The sequence below is a fragment of the Gavia stellata genome, chromosome 3 (assembly GCF_030936135.1).
Source record: "Gavia stellata isolate bGavSte3 chromosome 3, bGavSte3.hap2, whole genome shotgun sequence".
In the NCBI taxonomy this organism is placed as follows: domain Eukaryota; kingdom Metazoa; phylum Chordata; class Aves; order Gaviiformes; family Gaviidae; genus Gavia; species Gavia stellata.
In genome coordinates, this window is record NC_082596.1 from 66,592,653 (window position 1) to 66,613,121 (window position 20,469).

The 20,469-nt window shown below is 38.0% G+C and overlaps 1 protein-coding gene across 1 annotated transcript in view; it reads left to right on the plus strand.

The window, feature by feature from the left end:
• Window positions 1-20,469, plus strand: part of CARMIL1 (capping protein regulator and myosin 1 linker 1) — a 200,810-nt gene that overhangs the window by 101,594 nt on the left and 78,747 nt on the right. The window contains exons 10-16 of the mRNA XM_059836225.1: window positions 289-377; window positions 5,364-5,458; window positions 9,214-9,300; window positions 13,047-13,150; window positions 14,736-14,813; window positions 14,929-15,005; window positions 15,958-16,062. Coding sequence (XP_059692208.1) covers window positions 289-377; window positions 5,364-5,458; window positions 9,214-9,300; window positions 13,047-13,150; window positions 14,736-14,813; window positions 14,929-15,005; window positions 15,958-16,062 — 635 coding nt within the window. The remainder of the gene's footprint in view (window positions 1-288; window positions 378-5,363; window positions 5,459-9,213; window positions 9,301-13,046; window positions 13,151-14,735; window positions 14,814-14,928; window positions 15,006-15,957; window positions 16,063-20,469) is intronic.

Genomic DNA, 20,469 nt, shown 5'->3' on the forward strand with positions numbered 1-20,469 from the left:
TTTGGGGTTTTTATTATAATTATAAAAATTCTGCCCCCTATGATTAGGTGGCCTGCTTCAAAAATGACTCCCTTTTAGTCTGCCTCTCACTTCCCTGAGTCTTTTCCAGAAGTCCTCTGTTGCCATCTGACTCTCTCTCTGGGATGTTCCTGGTATTCTTACTTACTGTTTATGTATGACAAAAAGCTGATCGTGGCCTGGATCCCATTATGATGTACAGCTTGTAACTCAATAACCATCTGTTTCATGTTTGTGTTCTTTAACGCTGTTCTGTCTTTTCTGTGGCAGTCCACTGATGTCTGTGAGCAGATACTGCGAGTGGTGAGTAGGTCCAATCGATTGGAAGAGCTGGTATTAGAGAATGCCGGGCTTAGAACGTAAGTAACTCCTTTGAAATGTTGCATTAGTTACTGCTTACTCCCAGGAAAAAGGATGTGTGATGTGTGTTAGCTAGAATAAGCATTAAAATCCATCGTGCTTGATATCTACCTTGTTCTGAGGAGCCTGTAGTCACAAACTTCTTGTCAGTTTTTTTGGAGGTTCCTTATGTCCAAGAAATCCCTTTAAACTGATGGTTTTTAAGATTCTGCCTGGAGAGTTGCGTTATGTGCAGCAAAATGGATTGGATAAAGACATAAGCCCTAAATCAACTCGCACTGTTCCTCTCCAAATATTGTTGCCAATAGAAGTATGAACACCTTTTTGTCCTTTAAAAAACAGCGTTTGAGGTTATCTTAAAAAAGCATATTACTCCATCTCACATAACAGATTATTGTTTTGTTCTCAAGCGAGCTGGTTTTATCTTCTGTAGATTGCAATTAGCAACTTTCTTAAAGAAAGAAAGTAGATAATTAAGTTTAATGCCTTGCCATAGCCTTAAAAGAAAGGTACATAGACGTAAGCCATACAATTTAATCCTTGCATATGTTTCAAATACAGTAAGTTGTAGTTAGTTACTAGGTATTTGGGTTTCTTCCCTTCACAGGAAATAGACACAAAATTCAAGGTACAAACTAGCCCAGTTGGAATTATTTGTAGCTTGTTTTAGTGTTAGAGTAGCATCCAAGACCATGTAGACAAGATAAAGTCTAGCGCTAATGAATTTTTATGTTAATAAAGAAAACAGTGGAAAGTTGGGAAAAGCAGAACACGATACTGAATTAAAATAAAGAAGGGAAACAAGCACAGGGAAAATATTTGGTGGGCTTTACATTGTCTCCTCTTCCATTGTTTGGGTCTTTTTCCTCCTTTTAAAATGGGTTTTGCATTGAAATACCTTTAAAAGAAAATTGCCTAAATGACACAGGAAACTTGAGGTGGAGTTTGGAGTTACACCTGAACTTTTTGATCACCAGTGCATTGCCATTAATAGCTGTCTTTTCAAACGTAAGCACCTGATTTTAATCTCATTTTTCTTGTGGTATGTGCCATGAAATCCAGTGATAATCATAGAATTGTTTGGGTTGGAAAAGACCTTTAAGATCATCAAGTCCAACCATTAACCCAACACTGCCAAGTCCACCACTAAACCATATCCCTAAGCGCCTCATCTATATGTCTTTTAAATACCTCCAGGGACGGTGACTTAGCCACCACTGTGGGCAGCCCGTTCCAATGCCTGACAACCGTTTCAGTGAAGAAATCTTTCCTAATATTCAATCTAAACCTCCCCTGGCACAACTTGAGGCCATTTCCTCTTGTGCTGTCATTTAATGAATATGAAAATGAATTTAATGGATCATGAATCTTAGAAGATGTATTGACTACCTTTGCACATTGCCTACCTTAACTTACCGCAGTTGGATTAACTGGTTTCGGTTTTAACAGGACTTGACAGATAATCAACCTGTGACTTTGGCTTTCATGTCTACATCTACATGCCTTGGTGTGTATCTGCTCCGATCCGCATTGTCTGTCTGTTTTTGTCAAGGACGCATTTGTCAGTTTTGCCAGTTATCATATCTGCTTGCTAGGAGGAAATCCTGTTGTTACTGGGTATCTTCACGTAGCTTATAGACCAGTCATTTTTAATGAGCTGTGACAGACTGCCAGACCAGGGTTAGGAAAGAGCTACCAAGAGCAATGCTTTGAGAAATAACCTGAACAGCTGCAAGAGCATATTTCCTCTTGCAGCAGAGTCAGTTTAAGACAATTCCATTCTTTTCTACCTCCAGCCACTCATTTCTGTGATTTTGTTTGGGACATGGCCCCGTAAACACTTGTCATCCTCCTAGCTGATGAGACAGCAAACTATTGTGCAGCAGTAGTTGTAAGGACCCAGGACGAGGGAATTGTGGACTTGCCGTTGGGGAAAACAGGTTCTCAGATGAAACTCCCTGTCTGATAAGAATTGTGACAGTTTCGACGCTCTTTAAAATTTTATCCCCATTGCCATTTCTTCAACCAAACATAAAGGGTGCAGTCTAGATTATTTTGGATGGCTTTAATGCGTAAAGCAAACACTAACGTTTTGGTAAGTGTTAGGATGCTAACTAAGGTAGGTGATATCCAGATTTCAGGGAAAGGAGAATAGTTCAGGATGACCTGAACAAATGAGCTTGAAAAGAGAGTTACATCCCTGAGGTGTTTTAGAGGAACGGGATAATATGTGTTAACCAGAATATTCATTTCCATGAAACTGCAAGATGGATTCTTCAGTCTGCAGAAACTTCTTTGCAGGAGCTGGTGAAAATGATCTATTTGTTGTGCTTGCATACTCTCTGAAATCTGGCAGGCAGAATGTCCCTGCCGCCTTCTGCACTGTCCTTTGCAGCCCTGTTCCAAAGGGAATGGCCAGCTACAACAGAGGGGGAACAACAGAGGTGCCTGCTGCTGGTACCCAAAGGGCCTTTGACAGTGACATTGCATCTCATCTTCCCCTTCTGGATGGGCTGTGAATGTCCTTAGACCTAACTGTGTTAGTTCCTCCGACACACGCCCTCTTTTCTGTTACAGGGATGTTGTCTAGACAGATCTTGAGAAATTGTTTTGTTTGAGATTTCCAGATCTGTGGTATTCTTACCCTTGGTGAAGTATCCTTACTCTGCCTTATGTGTGGTTAAATTGAGTCTCTTTTGGGCTTTACCTCCAAGCCTGAATGTCCTCAGTTCAGGCAAGCATGGCTGTGCAGTGCATACAGAGCAAGTTTGACGCTTTATGGAAAGTGTCAGACTTACATTGCATGCTGTGTGCCCAAAGTGTGCAGCCAAAAAAAGCAATAAATTTTAGGACTTGAAACAGAGTGAACAAAGGAGGGGAAGCGATGTTGCCCAGTGAGCAGAGCCCAGGTGCCTCCATTTGTGGTAGAGGCTGTGCAGGGAGTGGGGAAGTTGTATTAGTTTTTTCCAAAATGAGCCTTGGGAGCCCCATGCACCCTACGTAAGTAATCCAGTGCTTTCTGGTGGCAGATGATTTATTGTGCCTTTGCTAAGTAGTTCACACACACCCCAGTTTTTCTGGTAATCCTGCCTGTATTGGTGGCAAAAGCTGGAGCAGAGTTTGTAAACAAGCCTGGAGGTGTAGACAGAACACTGTAAAGACAAGAATCTGTTAGGGATGAAGGAAGAGGAGGAAAGTCCCCATGAAGAAAGGGATTTTTGTTTGTTTTTTACCTCAAAACCTCATTTTTCTTGGCTGGACATAAGGAGCTTGATTCAGTTGCCTAAACACAGGCATCTAGTACCATTTGAAATGCTGGAGGGTATCTACAGAGTGTTGGCAAATGTAACCAAGGACCTACAGGAGATACGTAGTCTTCTGCAGCAGCAGCTGGTAGCAAAGCAGGATACCCTAAGGCCTGTCAAGTGGCCCAAATTCAAGCCCAGAATTTCTTTTCGTTGAATGTTTGTATTCACATGCTGCTTGTATCTTGGGAAGAGAATATCCTTTTCCTAAAGGGAGCACTTCATGCATTTGCAGCGCTGGAACCTGGTCTGCCCCCAGGGGTCCATCTAAGGACATGAGATTTCAAAGGGAAACTAAACTTTCCTGGAACGTCTGTACTCAAGTGGACCTTGCGATAACAGAAAACCAAAAGCTATTGAGACGATTACTGTCCAGTCTCCGCTCTTTTCCAGAGACTGGAAGATGATGCTGCCTCCACTGCTATTCTCAGTACACAGGCAGATCGCTTTTATGGTAGGCAGGATCTGTCCCAAGGAAGATGGGCAGTGTTAATTAGCACTCTTCTAGCAATGAAGCTGGTAGTTCTGCACCACTGACCTACAGGAGGTAGGATACTGTACTACAAGGCAGAGAGAGAAAGAAGCTCTGTGAAGGAAGCTCAAGGGGTATTTTTGATTTCTACCTCAGTATCTAGGTGAAGTAAGAACATTGAAATTATAGTCTCAGTTTAACAAAAGCACACAGAAGGGCTAGTCCCTTAATACATGAAAGCTTCCCATGAGGTGTAAGAACAGAGGATTTGTCTTAGAGCTGGTAGCAGCCAACAGCCTTGTGACTTAATGCAAGGAACGTGTCTCCACCTGAGTCTGACAGTGTGGTCGTGTAGGAAAACCCAAGCTAGCTTTGAACTTAGTGCTGTGGGTGGTGGTAGTCCAGCTGCAGCAAAACACTCTGATATGGGGCAACATTTCCTTGCCTCTCAAGTGGATTTGAAACAGAGGTAGGTCATGCTACTACAGCTGCCTACCACAGTTGGTTAAAGTTAGTTCAAAGCTGTCTGTGCTACCTGGCCTGGCTGTTGTGAGCATTATAGAAGTGATATGCCGCCATCTCTCTCGGGACACGTTGCTAGGACTGTGGTCAGCCGGTATGTACTTTGATGCTTGTCACTGTAAAAAGAAGCAAGCAAAGACCAGTTCATCAGTGTGCTACTGTTCTTTGAGAGTGTTATTCCTGCTTTTTTATGAGGTCAGAAATACATCTGGTTTCTTGACCTTCTGGATATGCTGCAAAGCCCATCTGTTTGAGCGACTGTTGGTAGAGAGCTGCTGTAAGTGGGGGTTGGCTTGCGAATGAAGGAGGTAGTGGTACGCAAGTTGATGTATATATATCCCACCCATGCATGGCATGGAGGAGATGGAAGATGTGCTCGAGTTTTAAGTTATTCTGTATAACTACTTTTTTATATCTTCAGATCTTTATCAAAAGGAGTTTGAGCTTTGATTGTGTTCCTTTCAGTCTCTTAGGCCACAGAATAAATAAATAATAAAATAACCTGCTTGGAAAGATAGCAAATTAGCCAGATAAGCATTGTTTAAAACTGTGAAGAATCAGTTACTGCTCTGCAGTAGGATAGGCCACTTATGTCTAGTAATCCCTCAACATTTTTAAGCCTCTGAATGTGCTGTTGATACAGGAGATAACAGGAGTCTGTCTTCCTCTCTCTTCTTTTCTTGCAGAGATTTTGCACAGAAACTAGCCAGTGCCCTAGCCCATAATCCCAACTCAGGACTCCATACAATCAACCTTGCTAGCAATCCACTTGAAGATAGAGGTACTGTAACATTTATATTTTTCTCTTTCTGCAACTGTAGTAGGAGGATTACTGCTTCTTTGTTCAGCTTTGCCTGAATAACAGATTATTGTTCTGTGTGTAATGCTATTGTAAATACCTGTTGTTCACAAATTACTGAGAATCTCTATTCTTTTTTGATTTATACATATCCATTAGTTTGTTGAGAGATATTTAAATGTCTTAAACCAACCATGGATTTAATTAGATTTCATTACATTTTCATAGACGGTTCTTTTAAAGGAGGATAGAACACAGTGACTGTTTAGGACTAGAGAGTAAGTAAAGTGGTGTGCATTTTTAAGGATGGTGTAATCAGTTGAAAGATGAAGCATGAGGCAACTTTGTTGCTTGGATTATATTTTCTTGATGGTTTTGTGTTTTTATTTCAGCCATAGTTCCGTACTTACCTTCAGTATTGAAACTATTGCTTTTTTCAGCTTTGTTCTAGTCTGTCATGTTGCCAGTACTCGGCGGTGTTCAGTAGTACTGGCATAATTGGCATCCCTATGGAGCAAAGTGTTGTTGACTCCACAAGATGGAAAAATCAAGCTGAACAGCTCAGCTTTTCTCAGACTAGGCACCGCTAGACATTACTTCAGTACATATCAAGTCAAGTCATTATCCTCCCTTGTCGACTCTCTTTTCACCCCAGAGGCATTTATTTTTAAAATAAGGTTACATTATTTCAGTCTGGAGTTGACCCTTCAGCGCTGCCCATGTGTGATTTCCATTTGCTTCACTTAATGCATTCCAGGCACACAGTGTTCTGGGATCACACTGTCTTGTGCTCCTGTTGGGCCAGAAGAAAAATAAGAATTTTAAAACCAGTAAAGGTTCACTGTGTATTTAGTTTGTTTTGGGGAAATTTTCCAGTCTTTTTGTTGTCATGATGCAAAATGGAAAAACTGTTCATTTTGATTACAACTTGACTGACTCAGAATGTTGTTAACACAGTTTTGTAGGTATCTCTCCTTTCCCGCTGTTTCAGCAAGGAAGATAAAATGGGGAGGGTTTTTTCCCATCCTCTTTTGTATTCCTCTTCCTTTTGACTAGAAGCAAGTATGAGAATATTGTTGTTTTTAATCTATTCAGAGTAGTTTTTTATTTAAAATTGTTCAAATGAATTTATTTAACTTTTCTGATTACTTCTTGCCTGCTGATTACTGCTTGACCATATCATGTGAAAGCTGGTGTTTTGCTGAAGAACATTATTCTTACAATGTGCTGTAGGCCTAGCTGCATTGTACAAAAATTTCCGTTGTAAGTTGGAAAAAAGGCTGTCACACTATTGATTCTGCTTTTGAAGAAGTGTATTTAGATTGTGTTACATGAAAGGTTTTTTTAAAAGGAACTCATTTTTATCTTGAAAGCAAAACAGATGACTAAAGCACTTGGTAGATATACAACACAGGGGATTTTTTTTTTTTTAACATATCAGTGTGGGTACTTTCTTTGCAACAAACCTATAGATTCAAACCATTCTGCAGTATCCACGTACAAGATACAAATGAAATGCAAAAACCACAACTTGGAGAAATTAGTAGGGTTTTTTCATTATCTCAGTCTCTTCTATCACATATGCAATTAAGATTTGACCTTTTCATTAGAGAATTAGGTAAGTTATATGAGTACTTAAAAAGAAATTAGCTATAATTGCAATGTGCAAATATTGCAACTTTTCAGTTTGAGAAAGATTTACGTGTCCTGTGATCTAATATTCACTGAGTGCAAGGTAGATTTGACTTTACTAAACTGAAGGGGCAGAAAGCATTTCACAAGGAAAAGCTGGCATAATGGAGATATACACTGGATTTCAGAAAATATCTCTTGAAAAATCACCTGCAGGAGCTAGAAGTTCAACCAGATTATTTTGAAATTATAAGGGAAATAACACAGAGTTGTGTGAATTATGGGGAAGAACATATCTTTGTGCCTTGTTTGAACACAAATCCACCCTAATCTATTATATGTTATTAGTAGCAATAAGTAAAGACATTATATTATTACATTACTGCAACTGTTTGTATTCCAGTAACATGGGAAGTGTGTTTAGTTTAACTAAGGCATAGGACCTGGCTTCAGTTCAAATACAAAGCAGTGTTTATATAAAGTGATTTATACTGAGATGAGTCTGTTAATTAGTGATTGGCTTCCCTTGTGGTACTGTTAATGTTTGTGAGACTAACACCTGGAAAGTTTATATCAATCTTGGCTTTAAAATCTAGCCGTGCTAAAGCAATGGGAGTTTTGCTTTTGGCTCTACGAGGATCAGAATTTAATCTCGTATTTTGTTAAAAATAATGTAAAACAAACATACTGAAGCCTAGAAATACTTAAATTCAAAACTGTGTGCCTGGATGCAGTTAACTCTACTTCTGCCATTAGAGCTCTCATCTCTGCTAAGAGGTTAGCAAAAATGGGTGGCTTAAACAATATTGAAGGGCCTGAGTGACCAGAAGCACTTTTTCTTTTCTGCACCTGATTCTCGTATCTTATAACTGGGTGGATCCTTAACCCCCAGTGCTGGAGGTTAAAATAGTTAAAATTTAAAATGTTAAATTATTTATTATAAAATTATTTAATTATATTATTATTTAATGTTTAATTAAATGTTTTTAAATGTTAAAATTGTTCAGCTTGGCTAGAGTAAACATATGTATGTGACATACTAGTTGACTGTTTCATGTCTGCATATGTGGAGAAGGGTATCAGCTTTTTCATTTACTGTGTTTTGAAACAAGTAAAAGACTTTACCCCCTTTCTTTTTGCCCTTTTCTCTCCAAGTGAGTTGCTGTATAGGACTGTATTTTACACCTCAGGTTAAGCCTGGAGTTTCTGTGTTGATTTATTCCTCTAATAAATATTTCATGGATCGGTTCCATTGTTATTTAGGATGTGCCCTCTTAATCAAATTTCAATCTTTTGCTTAAATGGGGGAATTAAATTTATGGAGTGTGGAACTTGGATACACTGAGAAAGGGCTTTAATGAAAAGTGCTTTTTTCCCCCCCCCCCCCCCTTTTGTTGGGTTTGTGCTGAGGTAGTCTAGTCTGTGTCAGCATCTTAATAGGTTTTTGCTGTTTGGGATCACAAGTGGTTGTAGCATTTCGAAGCCTGTGTGCTGGCTGGCAACCTGCAGGCTACTGTAAGGGAATTAAGTGGCCAGTACGACTCGGTGGAGATTTCAGGCTCCTGGGGTTTACCTCAGAAAGAGAGGGCAGCGTTAGCTAACATGGGTGTCTCTCTTGCCTTGACAGCCTTTTCTTTTAAAAGAAAATAAAAATAGTTCAAAGTTTCATGTGAAGAGTACCATTGCTGGGTTTTACTATTGTGGTTCTTTTTTTATATTATTTTTTTTGGCTGAACCATAAAGCTTCCAGATTTCCCAAGTGCTGACTATTTGACATGTGTAATTATCTTCCCTTCGACTCCTTCTCAAAAGTATGTATATGTGCATTACATAGTTTTTAAACTAAGTAAGGTGGCTCACTGATCGTTAACAGCAAAGTTCTCTGTCTGTTCAGTGGTTAGCAAAGAAGGGATCTTGACTACATCATTCATTTCAAAGACTTATGGTCATAAAAACACAGAGTCATTTTGGGCCCACCCCCACAGTGAGTGCAGTGCCTCCTGTAGTTCCAGCAGTGCAGTTTGCCCCTGGTGCAGTTGCTGGGAAAACTTGAGATCACACAGTTAACCTGAAAACATAATTTTTTTTCTTTGCTCCTCCAACAGGTGTGTCATCTTTGAGCATCCAGTTTGCCAAACTTCCAAAGGGACTAAAACATTTAAACTTATCTAAAACCTCCTTGTCACCTAAAGGTATGTTTTCTAAGTATGCCTCTTTTTCTGTTCTAAAAGTTTCAGGCTTCCATCCTAATAATACCTTTTGTTACCAGAATAGAAAGTAATTAATTCTGTAAATGATTTACATGTGTATTCTCAACAGCGCAGCTGCTTTTTTGCAGTTCTGGGTTGCTGAGCCATGGCTGGGTTCTGTGTCCCCTTCAGTGCTTTGAAAAACTCTTACTTGCTTCTGTAAGCTTTGGGCTTGAACCTGTATTGTAAAGAAAGATTGAATTTAGAATTGGCATAAATAATATGTTTCATACATGTTTCAAAAAGTTGTCTGTAGCAAAAATGTTTTCCAAACATTTTGCACATAATTATTTTAGAAACCAAGTGTTGTGACAATGGCTGTTAAGTGGTTTGCTCTGAATAAAGACTTCTTTGTTTTATAATTTACAAATTTCCAATTTCGTATTGTAATTGAAATGTATGTATATTTCAAAAGCAATAACAGTACTGAAACACAAGTCAGAAGCTTTCAGGGTTTTTTGCATTGCTGTTTTACAAATAATAGACATGTTGACTACTTAAACAGACTGTACAAAGCCAGGGTCTCCTGTATAGAACGTGAGTGTTAAAAATACAAAAAATGCACTGACATTATTGCAGCTTTTTCATGGATGTTGATGACCTGGAAAAGATGAGTGAGTTACGGTCTATGAAGGACTCTAGTTGATAACAGATAGGAGCCGTGCTCTTTTATCCTTTTAATTATTGCTCTGTGAAGTGCAGATTCTGTGTTCTTCTCCTAAGCTTTAAGGGTTGCCCTGGGGGGGAGTATGGGTGGGGAGAAGGATTTTTTGGTTTTTATGAGTGTTCTGTAGCTCTTGTAATGCTTAAGTAAATAGTAAATCCTAAACTGAATTTATTCAATCATGATTTTCATTAAAAAGACTTCATTAAGCTCTGGGGTTGTTTTTTTCCACTTCTAACTCCATTTTTGGTGAGAAGCAATTGATTAAGAATCCTGACTAACCTTATGTTGTACTCTTGAGATTAGATGTTCATGAATTTGACAGAAATTCATGCAGTTCAGGTGTATGTTAATTTTCATCCTGTGGTTTCCTTCGTGTGATCTGAAGGATTTCAGCAAGTGCTTGTGATTGTTGAGTCACTCTAGCTACACTTCAGTCTTCGTAAAGAATAAATGCCAGCTTGATGAAGTTCATCCACAAAACTGTTGTCAGTAAAAATGAATTCTGAGGTTATGAAAAGAGTTCGGAATGTTTTTAACAGTTTTTTAAGACAATCTTTAAACAAAAGCTGAAAATTCATTCCAGTATGTCTAATACTGGCCTAATGTTGAATCCTAGTCCAGACTGCTTTGCAATGACTATCTGTTCTCCAGAGACTAACATGTCACCATGAATATTGTCCCATGGCAGCTCCTCAGAATTCCTTAAAAAAGTATATGTGATAATCTTAAAATTGGTATTCTTACAATCCTCTGGACCTGAAGAAACTCAGCTTCACCTCTTCGGTTGTCTGCAAAGCTGTCTGTCTTAGCCAGTTTTCCTTTAACTTAAGAAGACAGTACTGAATTGGGTTTAACTTGGGAAGCTGTTTTTGAAATTGTAATATTGAGGGGGAAATATTGTAGTATTTTCTGTGGGGAAAGTCTAAAGGAGACCTTGGATCTTGGATTCAGTAGACTCCAAGGTGCATGGATTTTTTTCCAAGCCTTTTTTTTTTCTTCTTCTTTTTCCCCCTTTTTTTCTTGTCTTTTTTTTTTCTTTTTTCTTGTCTTTTTTCTCTTTTTTTCTTTTTCTGATTTTTTTATTTTGAGCTTTTCAGTTTCAGAAATTCTGTACAATCCCTCACTGGTTTTGACCTTATTTAAGAAACGCTTTCTATTCAAGAGAAGTTTCTAAGATTGATAAGTCAAGTTCAGGAAGTAACTTCCCAGCTGATCTTTCTTCAAATATTGTATCTCAAAGTTCCTGAGAGCTCTTAACACTCTGAGCCTCCTGAGAGTGGTAAAAGAGCATGAAAGATTGTCTGCAAATGAAAGTGAGGTTACTGTTAGAGTATAGTGTGAAGTACCTGAAGTTCAAACAAGAATGTATTGATTTGGAGATCCTGGTTAAATGGAAAATTCTAGTATACTCATTCAAAGATAGGGCTTGCTTTTCTGAGCCCGAGCCAAAGGCTAATTAAAAAAAAATCCCTCATTCACATTGTTTGCCTTCAGTGATGTGGCTGATTTTGAGCAGTTGGCCCTTATTAAACATAAAACAAGCAGCAACGTTACGGATTGTTTGATAGGTCGTCTTGTCCCCCAGACTCAGACTCTGCTCCTAAATTCCCAGAATTGGTTCTTGACAGTATATGTTGAATTGTTGGTAGTACACTATGCTCATTTCTACTTCTTCTTGTTGCTTATAAATGCTGTTGAGAAGACTCGCTAAAGTGAATCCAGAGCTATAAGCTCTAGTGGTTAAATAGAGCTTTTAGATCTTTCAAAGTTTCAAAAAGTATTTGTTTGCAGTTTACCTTTGTAGATAGGGTGTGGATTCAACAATACAATGTTAAGATAAAAGAAAAATTACACCAGACAGAAACTTTTTGAGACTTGGCAGAGATGTCACTGTGTCACTGATACTTTTCAGTATCAAAATCTCCCTGAAACCAAGAGCCGTACTACTAACATGGGAGACTTTCTTAATATTTGGAAGTTTGGAAGAGTAAAGCACTGAAGTGGGGTATTTTGGTCTCCAGTGGCTTGCTAGCTGCTTCCTCCACATCCTCACTGATAAATCCATTTTGTAACAGTTTTTGATCGAAGAATGGACGTGCTCCATCCATTGAATGCCAGTCCGTTTTCACTGACCAATAGCTTTGAGAAGTTGTCCAAAATTACGTAGTAGATCAAAACACATGCCTACTTTATAGCTTTGGCCAGGCACTTACAAAACACACGCATGTAGTGCTTGAAAGGCAGCAATAGCCATCTACAATAAATTAAAAACTTGGTGATAAGCTACAGAACCCTCAGATGAAAGTTACATTTGCTGGAAGTAGTCACATCCTAATTTGTATTTGGAAAAGCTGAAGAATTTTAGAGGAAGAAAGCTCTGACTGGTTTGCTCCCAATATAAGCTTTTTAATTTTAGTGTGAAAAATACGTATTTGTTCTAATCAATAATTGAGAGTCTTTATGCATCTCTTCATATTTGAATTGACTATTTTTCTGAAATTATAGGCAAATATATAATTGAAATATTTTTAATTTCTAGGTCTCTTCAGTTGCTTTTGAAGTTCTGGCAATTGTAGTTGTTAATGTACTTGGTCTTCCACAGATACTTTCATCTACTTCCACTTATACTTTTTATCTAAATATTATTGTTTGTAAGAAGACACTGACTTAACATTATGGAGTAAACTCTGTTTTAAAAATCTGTTTCAAAATGGGATTGCACTGTTAAAGCCATTGCAGACCACAAAAATACCTCTTTCCTGGATCCAGGACCTATAACACACTGTGGCTCCATCAGGGCAGCTGATGGAGTGTGGTCCAGGCAAAACCAGGCATGCTGTGGCAAGGAAGAGTCTCGTATCTGCCTGGTGATCTATCTTCCTGCTGCAGTACAGTGGTGGTAACAGGAGGTCATTAAACATTTATGTATGTCTGTGTTCACTGAAATGGTGCACTTTCAGGGACTGAGGTAGTTTAGTCTAGAGTTGGCTAAGTTGAGTACTAACTTTTTTTTTTTTGGCAGGGGTGAATAGCCTTTCCCAGTCACTGAGTTCCAACTCGCTGATCGCGAACACGCTCGTCTATCTTGACCTCTCAGGGAATGCGCTCCGCGGTGATGATCTTTCAGTAAGCACTTTCTTCTCATTTGTGAGTTAATGAATGGATGTTTTAATTTATTGTGAAGAGAAGGGCAAAGCTGTTTTGTTTAGATCCTTTTTTGCCTTTATTTCAGTACAGTTCTAGTCGGGGTCGAAAATAACGTTTTGATCTCTACTCTTCATTATGTACTTTGAAGAATGTAATTATTTTTGAAATTCCTTTGTTCAGTTTATCAATTGCCATAGAGGTGCAGCTCTATTTTCTCCATAACAAAATCCACTTAGTTCTCAATTTGTATGTATTCACTTTTTGACTGTTACATCTGTATTTTTCTCTCACATAAAAAGTTGTGTGCATGTGTCAGGTTTTGAATTCTTTAAGTATTGAGCATCTAAAATATGCAACACTAGAGTCATCTAATCTTAATCATTTAAAGTGCAGTCAGACATGACTGTGTTACCTTTTCACAAATCTTTCTAGTTTCAGATTCATCAGCACATTCAAAGCACTAGTCTTTTCAGACATGAGGTGAAAGTTTCAGTAGGACAAGAGGATTTTAAAGGTAGCAAACAAATAGTGAAATGTAAATAACCACACAGAGAATTACTCTTAAAGAGAGAATAACATAGCAAATAATGTAAAAACAAAAAGTAAAATAAAATGTACAACTTTGATAGGCAATGCTTAAATCTGATGTCTACCTACAATATTTTAAGGGATATAAATACAAAAAGTGGGGCTTTTCTTAGCCTGCCAGAGAGAGAGGTGGTTCAAAGAAAAAGATTATTAATACTTAGATCTCTTAATGTGTGGAAGTTCTCCAACAGGAGTAAGGAAATCCTGTTATTTAGCATTTAAAATAAACCCCAGCAATGCACAGGGATTTTTAAAGAAGGGACCTTTCTTGCACTGGAGATATAGGGGCTAAATGACCTAATTTTTAGAAAGATGAATGTATTTTAAAAATGTTGAACATGCTCTGTTTGGCTGGATTTCGTGTGAAGTTGAGCGTTCCACGTTTCTGTGAATTAGGTCATAGTTTTATCTTTCTGTGTTGTTCTCGGAGACTAAAAAAAGCCCAAAATAAAACAGCGTCTAGTAAGAAGTTTTACATATGCTAACATTTGCATGACATAACCTATGCATTACTGAAGCCACCAATATTAAAATCTTGTTACCTGTTCTGTATTCTCCCTTAAACCTTTAATGCACTGCTGATATTAAGAAATAACTATGGGCTTCAGATGCAAATTAGTTGCTTCCCTCATGCTTAAAGGGGCTGGCTTAAACTTACAAACCAATTAGCCTTTCTGAAATGTAACAGCAATCTGAGTGAAATTCCAAGGTATTTATAACTAAATTATCATTTGTTGTGAAAGTGAATTGCAAAGAATAATGTCTGGTATATGTAGTTTGAGCACTGTTTTTTCCCCTGTTGTTTTAAGAAATGGTAGCCTTCAAAAGTAAGACAGGTTGTATTGATTAGGTGAAAAGAAGTTTCAGACACAACTCTTGTAGTACCTAAAATGTAATGAGAAGTAGCGATCCAGTAATCGGCGTCATAATATCAAAATTAACATGGATAATTCTTTTTTTTCTCCATGAATTATAGAGCCTGTACAATTTTTTGGCCCAGCCAAATGCCCTTGTTCATCTGGATTTATCCAACACGGAGTGTCCACTAGATATGGTAAAGAAGTTTTTTGTGGAGATTCAAATACCAAGGAAACATTCCCCACCTTCCATCCCTAGATACTTATCTGGATTAATATAAAGTAAAATCAATCTTCTTTGTTTTAAACCAGGTGTGTGGAGCCCTCCTTCGTGGATGTCTTCAGCATCTAGCTGTCCTTAGCCTCTCTAGGACTCTCTTTTCTCACAGGTACAGTTTAAATGTAATTACTCTCAACTTCTGCAATATTTTGTTTTATAATTCCTTGCTTTCATATTGCACCTTTCTTTTTAAGAAGAAATCTAAGACTTTATAAAAGTCTTAGAAGCCTTAGTTCTCTATGAAATAGGTATTATTTATCCAAGCAAAATATTTTCTTTCCCTTTCCACTCTTTGCTAGATGGTTGTAAAATAAGCTACCTTGTCTAATACTTTTTTTGTGATACTGATGTATCCAGAAGTCTATATATATATCTCTTGTCTCTGAGAGGCATAACATCAGTCTTTGAAGTCTGAATGACTTGACTCCTCTTTAAATTTGTTTTTTAAATTTTTTTTTTTCATGATTTGATGATGGTTACAAATGCTTTTTTTCCTTTTTGTCCTTTTCTGTGAGGAAGTTTTGAAAGTCTTTTTCAAAAGGAAGACTTTTGAAAGTCTTTGAGACTGAATATTGACTTTGTAGAATACTTGCATTGTAGGAAATATTAACATTTGCTTCCCTTTTCAAGTCAGTGTCTTGGGTCCATATCAGAGATGATACCTAATTGGGGGTGAGATACTCCAGCATTGAGTAATTATTTCTAGTGGTGAAAAAGGCAATTTCAGGGTTTTTGTAATGTCCTGTTTGATCTTCTACTTATAAGATACAGGTAGTTCACTATTAACCAGACCTAAATGATCATTCTTTGTAGTTCACCAAACAGAAGCTAGATAGTATTGTCTTCTACGCAGCAGTGCAATGCTGAGGATTGTTTGTTGAATCAACATTTTGATAACATTATATTTCTAAGCTAATTGAGAGCCACTGATTACAGAGCTGTCAAAGGCAGAGCAAATTAAACATGTAAACGATCATTGCAATTCTGATGACTTGCATTCACTATTTATTGGAATGAGGAGTGTCTCGATACTATTTCTTAATTAATTTGTTTACTTACAGAAAAGGAAAAGAAGTCCCTCCCTCCTTCAAACAGTTTTTCAGCAGCTCACTTGCTTTGATGCAGATTAATCTTTCGGGAACTAAACTCCCTCCTGAGCCTCTAAAGTAAGAATTTCATTTCATTTTCTCCTGTTTCCTGAAACCTAGTTTGCATTGTTATTATATGAGTGCCTCATATTAAAAATGCAGAGGAAAGGATTTTGCTTTTTTTTTTTTCCGTTGTACATTATTGATATTGCAAGAGTGAGTTTCATAATGATCACGCATTCAAGAAATGTTGTTTCCATCTCACAGTTGAGACTATTAACCATATTTTGTTCTGTGGGAATGTTACAGCTGTTTAGCTTCCATCAACATTTTTTGTGATATATTTCTTACGTTGTGGCTTATGAACAAAACTGTTTGTTTCACAGTAAAATGAGATTATATACTTGTGTGAGTGCCATTCCTTTGAGGCTGCAGTATTGCAACAGCCGTTGTGAAACTGAACCAGTTGCAACGCTTGGGAGGAGAGACCTGTTGCACAGAGCTATGCCCTCCTTTCAGGGGGAGAGACAATGGCAGCAACTTCTAGGAATGCTAAGTGTAATACATATCTTTGCTATTACGTCACCCATCCTGTGGCTAACAGGTTCTGGTGATGTGGATTGGGTACTTCTGTTGCCCACCCAACACTGGAGAGAAACCCCTCCCCTAATGCAGGCTGGGGGAAATTGTGTAGTACTGTGTCACCCTTCCTGTGTCGTGTGCAGTTTTGAACTGTGTTGAACTTCCCAGACATAAAATTTAAAGGTGTGTTTTAAAGTCAAGATAGGTCTAGATAGATAGGTCTAATCTAGATATGTCATTCTGTGATTTTGGAAGAACCCTTGTGTTTACTGAGCTAAATTCAAGAAAGGGGTCTTTCCAGAGTGTCAACTTGCTAGCTGATATGCATTAAAACATACATAACCCTATCTGTAGTAGACGCCCAGACATGTTCACTAACCATGTCAGGGAACACACCTCCAAAATCCTAATCTGGACACAGATATAGATATATATGTTTATGCATGTATATTCATGTGGTTGGGAGCCTGCCTCCTGAGGGAGAACAGGGAAGGAAAGTGGGCAGTAGTTTAGCAAGGGAGTAGCTAATGAATGGGAGTTGATGGCAAAACCAGAGATGTGGGGTAATTGTTGAGTACCAGATGGAAAGCTTTTGATACAATCTGGGGGAAGCAAAGGGAGAGAAAAGTGACAAGTGCTGCACAGGAAAGAGTAGTGTACATTGTTTTGGGATATTTTTTCTTAATACAATTTGACATTGGAGAGGACAGTACAATATGATGCTTAATTAGTACAATAGTACTACTAAAATTTTTTTCTTAATACAATTTGACATTGGAGAGGACAGTACAATATGATGCTTAATTAGTACAATAGTACTACAATAGTACTACTAAAAATAGTACAATAAGATGCACTAGACTGAAATCAATATTCAGCTGCAGGAGCCTATCATTTTAGCTCTGATCTTTCACTCTGTTCTGTGTCATGCTCTTGGTTGCTGTCTTGCTTGCTTAGACTTTGCTAAGATTAGGAAGGTATGGTACTAATGTGTTTTCGAACAGAAGGTGATTATTGAGAAACATGATGGTTGATTCTGATTAATTTAGGGCTGTTGATTCTGTGGTGGAAGGCAGCAGGGAGCGATGTTTAATGAAGCAAGAAGAATGGAGAATGCATGTGACTAATACACATGACAATCTTATCGGTGCAACAGGAAAAAAAGAATGCTGTGAGACATTGAATGTATTTACACAGATTAGGAAAGGTGAGAAGCCCCAAACACTAAGGTTCATGTTTAGCTCTTCTCCTTGGCATGTTGAGTATCTCCTGGGGTGTGAGGAGTTTTGGCAGGTGAGCGATCTACAATTATCTGTGCTCATGGAAGATGTTATTGTACTCATTTATCCCAAATACTGTGACCCCTTGATCTGCCAGCTGTGCAGCGAATGAGGTCTTCCTAGTCTTTTTCAGCCAAAGTGATCTCTATTAGCAAAAACCTATTCTGTTGATAATGTTTAAGCTAATCTGGCTCAATTTGACTGAAATGGGTTAGAGGGAGTTACTCACATGACTGGTGTTGGTGGAAGTAAAGAGGCAGTGTTGGGTAGCATAGGATGGGCTAAGAACAGTAAACTCTTCTGCCAGCACAGACAGCTCCAGAAAGGAGCATCTGTCCAAAGTCCAGCTGGTCGTGGATGGTCTCAGAGTGTCCCTACCACTCTCAGCTGGCTGGCGTTTTGGCATGGGCTTCTCTTGTTTTGTTCTAATGGCAGTGTTCACCTCTGTCTAGGAGGTAGGACAGAGCTCTTAATATTTTTTGGTAGTTTCCTTAATGTGCTTTTTCTCTAACCTGAGATTTTTCTTCAGTCTGAGCTGAGTGTATTATACAACAGTACAGAGAACTATGGTCTGCAGTACACCTTGCTTTCTCTCTCAAACCCTGTATGGCTTAACTAATACACTTGAAAAGCATCCTGTGGAAGTTAATCTGGTGTCAAAAGGACTGAGATGTGCTATATCCTGGGGCAGCTGCTTAGCCTTTTGGTCTTAACTGTAAGAAATTACAAAACTTCTGCAGAACAATGAAGATCATAGGATTTCTTAAAGACAAGAAGATGGAAACACCTTTCTTCAGACAGACTTATTTGTCATTGCCAAGATTGCAGTAGCACATGAGGGATGATTTCTAGAAGGAAAAATAAAAATGATATAGTGTACAACAATAGTACTTCTCTGGCATCTTCGATCAATGCATGTCAAAAAGCTTTGGACAACATGGGCCTTGGAACTGTCCTGTGACAAAGCAGAAACAAGTTCCTGTCTTGTGTCTATGAACCAGAGGTCACAGGGTTGGATGTGTGATTCAAGATCAAGCCTGCCTATGGAAAAAATATACATAAAATGCAAATATCCGACACTCTGAGTCCTAAATTCCCCTGATTGTTATTTGATTTCTTTCTTACCAACTTCCTTTAGATCAACAGTTGTGGCATGTTTAATCGCATATGCTAACTCAGTGAGTTTAAAGATACTGGTTAATCAGTGCACTCAGGAAAGAAGATTAACTTGCTTGTACGGTGATGGACCTGTTAATAAAGTCAAGCCTTCAGGGAAGTGATGTGCTAATAAAGCTATACTGCGAGGATGACACATAGTGGGTGGAGAAAGGATGCTTTTAGTTCTTGTACATAGTTAATATGGTAATGTTCCATCACAGCTCACGCTTTTTTTTTTTTTAACTGAATGAAGCTGTTTATACTCTCCTTTCCTTGATTAAGTGTATGTTGGTGGTTTTGTTCATTTACAGACATTGCCAAAAGTTGTATTTTGATCTGTCAGTGCTCTAACAAGACAAGTTTCTGATACACTTCTCATGCGAATACTAATTACAAAGCCAGTTCTTGCATTCTGCATGTACCACAGTTGACAAGACCTTTCCATGTATCGCCACGTGTGTGATTTAAACATAGCGGTGAAGTAAAATTATATGTCTGCTTTCAGTGCCTTTGAATGCTGGTGATTTTTCATGACAAAGAATTGAGAAATCACGAGATTTTCTTAGGGTGAGTTTATAGGAAAGAGGTTAGGGAAAAAAAAAAACTGTTTTTCTTCCTGTGAAGAGAGTGCATTTGAAGGACCACTGTGTCTCTCTTTTAATCTGCTTTTTTTGTGGTTGCACTGTATTTTTTAGGTTGCCTCAAAATGTTTAGGAAGTTCTTTGTGAAGTTAACATCAACCAGACTAACTTTGAAGAAAAGCATATTTGGGAAGGAAATATAGACAAGGATCATCTAAAAATATGTAAAAACTGTTGCAGAGCTCACATTTTTTTCAAAATGTGCATAATAATAGCTTAAGAAGTAAATAAGCACAAGATATTTGCCTTTGTTAACAGCTACGGTCTGATTAACATTTATACCTGCAAGGCAGTTATAAACAGGTTTAAATGAAAAACCTTCCTGGGCTGCACACAATTTAAATGTGTCTTTTACACACTACTTGCATAGCAAGTGTAGAGGCAAATGGCTCAGCAAAATGGATTGTTTTTTATCTCCATGCATCAGTAGCTTGGATTCTGTTAGCTTGCTTTTGGCTGAAATGAAGTTTGGGGATGAAGTCCTTCTGTTTCTCTGTTCAATTACTAATTCAAAGCAGCATCTATTCTAAAGATACTAGAAGGTATACACAGATTGTGTTTGCTCCTTCTCGAAGACATGTACTGTTGTACTTTCTGATTTGGCAGTATTAATACAAATGTGATATTAACACTAACTTCTATATGTGGAAACAAACTTCTGTAAGGCTTTAAAGGTGGATTTATGAAAATCATCATCAGTTGTTGCTACACTTCTCTGCCATTCTGCCTAGAGGCAAAGGATACCATTGTCTGTGAATATAATTTTGAAATCTGTAAATATTTATTGAGTTGCAGAAGTGGAGAATTGTGTGATATTTGAACAC